The sequence below is a fragment of the Quercus lobata genome, chromosome 10 (genome assembly GCF_001633185.2).
Source record: "Quercus lobata isolate SW786 chromosome 10, ValleyOak3.0 Primary Assembly, whole genome shotgun sequence".
Taxonomy (NCBI): domain Eukaryota; kingdom Viridiplantae; phylum Streptophyta; class Magnoliopsida; order Fagales; family Fagaceae; genus Quercus; species Quercus lobata.
In genome coordinates, this window is record NC_044913.1 from 64,894,724 (window position 1) to 64,899,838 (window position 5,115).

The 5,115-nt window shown below is 38.0% G+C and overlaps 1 protein-coding gene across 1 annotated transcript; it reads left to right on the forward strand.

The window, feature by feature from the left end:
- The first annotated feature begins 3,812 nt into the window (after positions 1 to 3,812).
- Positions 3,813 to 4,721, forward strand: LOC115965241. The gene has a single exon (XM_031084414.1). It carries the CDS (start codon positions 3,813 to 3,815, stop codon positions 4,719 to 4,721), a length of 909 nt encoding a protein of 302 aa, XP_030940274.1.
- The last annotated feature ends 394 nt before the right edge of the window (positions 4,722 to 5,115 follow it).

Genomic DNA, 5,115 nt, shown 5'->3' on the forward strand with positions numbered 1-5,115 from the left:
GACCTGAATGGTTGCTACCCAAAAGAAAGATGGTCCTTTTTTACGTTTTTGAAGAAGGTAAGATTTGAGGGGGGAGAGAGAGAAACCGATCTATGGGTGCATGCCCTCTTTGAAATAACTCCCGTTTTTCTCAGTTTTCCTTTCTTTTCTTTCTATTTTTTTTTCTTATCTTTTTTCTTTTCTCTCTCGCTCTGTTTCTTCCTCTCACTCCGAAAATGTGCTCTGTTTTCGATCCCCTTTACAGGGCATGGCAAGGGCCTTTTTATAGCACCTGCCGTGGCTAGTGTTTTACGGTCTTGCCCCTTAACCGCATTTGTTTGGTCTGGGTGTACTTGCCGACCACACTATGCGACACCCACCCTCGCCAGACAGATGCGGATTTGTTTTATTCCTCTGTGTGTCGTAGCATTTCTTCCTGCCACGATATTAATGCCTTCTCTCTCCACTCTCAGAGCATGCACCCAATGGTTCCCCCTCAAATTGCCTCTTTTGGGTGGTCTATCATCCAAGTAAGACGTACCTCCCAAAAGAGGCTTTGGCAGGAACCGTAAATAGATCTTTTCCCCTCTCCTCACCACCAAACCACACCCCTTTACCTCTTACCTCTGGCCCATGGCCCTACCATGTTCTATATTGGCTGGGTATAGGCTGGTGGCGCCTGGGCCTTGCGCGTGCTTCCCTTTCAAATTTGTCCAAGAGTCTGCTTGCAGCTCATGCGTCTGCCGAGACCTAGAGCCTCTCCGTCTGCGTTTCCTGGCCTTTCATACGGGTTTTCCTTTGGTTTTTCGCTCCATTCAGGAGTTGGGTCTTGTATGATAATGGGCTTTTTATTTCTTTAGCCAACTTTTGATTTTCTTTACTGCTTGCCACGTTGAATTGTTATTCCTGCCATAATAACTTAATCCTGCTGGACCTCCTTTTGGACCAGCTGCTTATCCCTTTTCTCAGTGGCCTATTATAGGCACTGTTTTGCTTTCTACTCATGGGCTCCTATGTCCCTTTGGGCTTCCCTTTGGGCATCCACGGCCCGATTGCTTTCTTTGGGTTTCCTCGGCCCGTTTGCTAATTCCACACTCCCATGGGCTTTTTACTAACTTCATTAGGCTTCTCCGGCCTAATAACCTTATCCTTATCTTTGGAGTTCGTGGGCCTGCCATAAACCCCTTACTCTTTTAGTTTGCACTGTCTTGGGCCTGCGGCGGCCCTTTCTCACTTTTCAAACTCATACTCTGCCCATGGGATGCTACTTCTTCCTTTCCTGGCTTCTTTGAGCCCGCTTGCCTTTTCAAGACCCATTTATATATTTGTTGGGCCTGTGATCCATTATTCCTGCCACTTGGGCCTAATGGGTTTTTTGCTATTTATCTTGTCAATTCCTTGTGGCCCTCATTATTGGGCTTTCCTGCATGCTGGGCTTCCACAAATGGCCCTCAACAAGAAGTAAGTGAGTGGTGAATGCAATCGGGTAGAATTGCGGGATCCAAATAACTAGTAAAGATAAGACTCCGAGAAGTCCATTGGTAGCTAGAGCTTGGAGGGCTCAAGTACATTGGGTAGATTAGATTTGGAGGGTTTTTTGATATTCGTGTACTCTAATTTATTCACTAATGGATCGATTTTGGTTTGGAGGGTCGCGTAGAGGTTTTTAGCCGAGTACTTCGATTTCCTTTTCAATAACACATCTTAGTGTTATCTTGTGTTTGCATCTCTCTTCCCTATTCTTTAAACTTTACATTTATCACTTACTGTACTTGCTTAAGGCTTAGAGTAGTATTTCGGTTTATTGTGCTTCATTTACTCTTATTCCGCACTTAGATAAGTTAAAGTAAAAGTAATTAAGCCATAATTTAAAATTGGGGATCTAAACAAGTATTAGTGTTTTCACTCTAATTGTGCTTTCACTCTCCAAAGAGATTCAACAAAACTTTTCTTTAGACCTGTCTTCTCTAATATGTAGCAGTCCAATACCATTTGTTTATATGACTTGGACAAACTCTATAAAAGTAGTTGAGCCCAAAGTTCTCTTGGAAAATAACTTTCTTTGATTTGAAATCTTCTGAGTGTTTGAATATTATATTATAAAGTATAAACATGAAAATATTGGCGAGCCCACTCACCGTTAAACACTCGCAAAAAGAAAAAAGAAAGAAGTGAAAAAGATAAAATGACTTAATGTAAGAGTAAGTTTTATATTTAATTAAAAGATAAAATGACTTAATGTGCGGTGGTAGGTTTTATATTTATTAAAAGCATGTTTTTAATGTAAGAGTATAAATTGTAATGAATATAATAAATATATATATAGTATATTTTTAACATAATTAAAATTGATTAAAAAACTAAAACAAATTTTATTATTAAATAAAATTAAAATCTCTATATTGTAGTTACCACTTAAAATTGTGACTAAATTACACTTTTGATGCTTATAGTTTGAAATTATTTTTATTTTAGTCTCTTAATTTTTAGATTTTTCATTTTAGTCCACCAATAAGTTTGGCTTTTGTTTTCAAATGGTCATTCAATTCATCTCTGTAACTAATCTAATTGCTAAGAAAAAAGACTTTGTTTTGTTGGTATTTGATACACAATTTTAATAACGGAATCAAACTTGATAAATTAAAATGCAAAATCTCAAATCTAAGAGACCAGAAAAAAAAAAAAAAAAAAAAAAAAAAAAAAAAAAAAAAAGAAGTCAAATGGATCAATAGTGTCATTGAGCCTAAAATTATTTATGATATTGTGCTATGTTGGAGGCAACTATAGGTAGATGGGGACATGAGCATTACTGACAGCCAGCAGCTGTATTTTTTATGAATCAATTTCCTAGAACCATCGACTGAAGTACGAAGAAATTACAAACAAATGAATCAAATTACCTTAAACCTTGCCTACTCCATATTTAAATAATCGATTCTGCAAACAATTTTAAATTTCACCTAGAGTAACATTTGTCATTGTGTTCTCATTGTGATCCAGTAAGTTTAATTATGATATGAATAATAAGGTGGTTAGAGGGGGGGGGGGGCGCGGGGGGGGGAGGGATCAAATCTTATGATCACTAATCTCTCCCCTGATTCCTGATCACAAAATATGATTAGAAAATAGAACTGGTTGGCATGAATTTGATAAAAATATGGATCCATGTCACTGTCATGAGGGTACAAGGGAACCATGTGCACCTCACGTGCTTCAAAAGGCCATGCTTGGGACAAGCCATCTTCCCCATACAGCAACTGGCCCATCAACCTGGGACCTGGTATGGTTTCACCTCCAGGCAAGCCCAGGCAAAATCATATATATATATATATATATATATATACATATAACAAAAAGATAATTATTTGTATAACAACTTGGATGGTCCAGATTGATTATATTTTTAGCAGTTAATATGGTTTTTTTTTAAATTATAAACTAAGTAATGCTTCTGTTAGAATTATGGTTAAATGTCCCGATTTTCTATCCACTTAAACTTTTAGGATTGTCGCTAATTTATCATGGAATCAGATCAGATGGTCCTTCCTCTGAGTAACAATGAACATTGAGCCCATTTTTCATGCATTAACCATAGATAAAATCATCTGTGTTCTTATACATACTCTAATCATCTAAAAACTTTCGATATGCATTGCATGCGATTAGCAAGTGGATTACAGAATTTGATTCTATGGTTGCTAGTTCAAGTGCAGTGGCCTTTATTTCATTTGTTAGTTCTTGCCCGTTTTCTCTACTTTACTTGTTACTTCTTGTATCCTGGTTAATCTTAATAACTAATTCTTTTAACCTTGGAATTGTATATCTATGAAGGCATGGCGTCCTACGATAAGCCTGAAGTTGTTGAAAGGGATGTTAAGGACAAGGAGCATGAGGAGGATGACAAACCCATAGTTGTTGAAAGGGATGTTAAGGACAAGGAGCATAAGAAGGATGACAAACCCATAGTTGTTGAAAGGGATGTTAAGGACAAGGAGCATAAGAAGGATGACAAAGAGGAAGGGAAAGGTGGTTTTCTTGAAAAGGTGAAGGATTTCATTCATGACATTGGCGAGAAGATTGAAGGAGCTATTGGATTTGGGAAGCCAAATGCAGATGTGACAGGGCTTCACGTCAATTCTATCAATCTTGAAAAAGCGGAGTTTGTCATTGAAATTCTCAAAAAGAACCCAAATCCGGTTCCTATCCCTCTGATTGACATAAACTACTTGATTGAGAGTGATGGAAGGAAACTTATTTCAGGGTTGATCCCAGATGCTGGAACGATCAAAGCACATGGTGAGGAGACTATCAAAATACCAGTTACTCTGATTTATGATGACATAAAAAACACATATGCTGATATTAAGCCCAGAAGCATCATTCCATATAGGATCAAGGTTGATCTCCTTGTGGATGTGCCTGTTTTTGGAAGAATAACTCTACCACTTGAGAAAACTGGAGAGATCCCTATACCTTACAAGCCTGATATTGATATTGAGAAAATAAAGTTTGACAGATTCTCCTTTGAAGAAACTGTTGCAGTACTTCACTTGAAACTGGAAAATAAGAATGATTTTGACTTGGGGCTTAATGACCTAGACTATGAGGTTTGGCTGTGCGATGAGAGCATTGGATCTGTAGACCTCCAAAAATCTGCAAATCTTGTGAAAAATGGAATCACTAATATTGATATCCCCATCACCTTCAGACCTAAGGACTTGGCTCTGCACTTGGGAACATGATTAGAGGAGAAGGCACTGGTTACAGCATGAAAGGAAATATTAATGTGGATACACCCTTTGGATCAATCAAGCTGCCCATCACCAAGGAGGGTGGTACTACCCGTATCAAGAAGAACAAAGAAGATGGCGGTGATGATGATGATGATGACGACGAGGAGGTAAGTTAGGCCTGTAGCTCTCTACTAAGAGGCTTATAGGTACATCTATTGATGTCTTATGCAAATTTTTTTTTTCATTTTTATAGTATGAAAGGGTATACATGTTTTTACATGAATCATCTAAACAGTTCCCTCTTCTCTTTGATGCCTTCTTCTGACAATATAGGCCTCTTCTTTCCATGTATTAGTTAAGAAAATGGTTGATTTACTTGGTGTCCGTGGTTACAGGTGTGCAA

What these genes read in the sequence shown, in the direction of transcription:
- LOC115965241 (XM_031084414.1), top strand. Translation starts at nt 3,813, where the DNA reads ATGGCGTCCTACGATAAGCCTGAAGTTGTTGAAAGGGATGTTAAGGAC.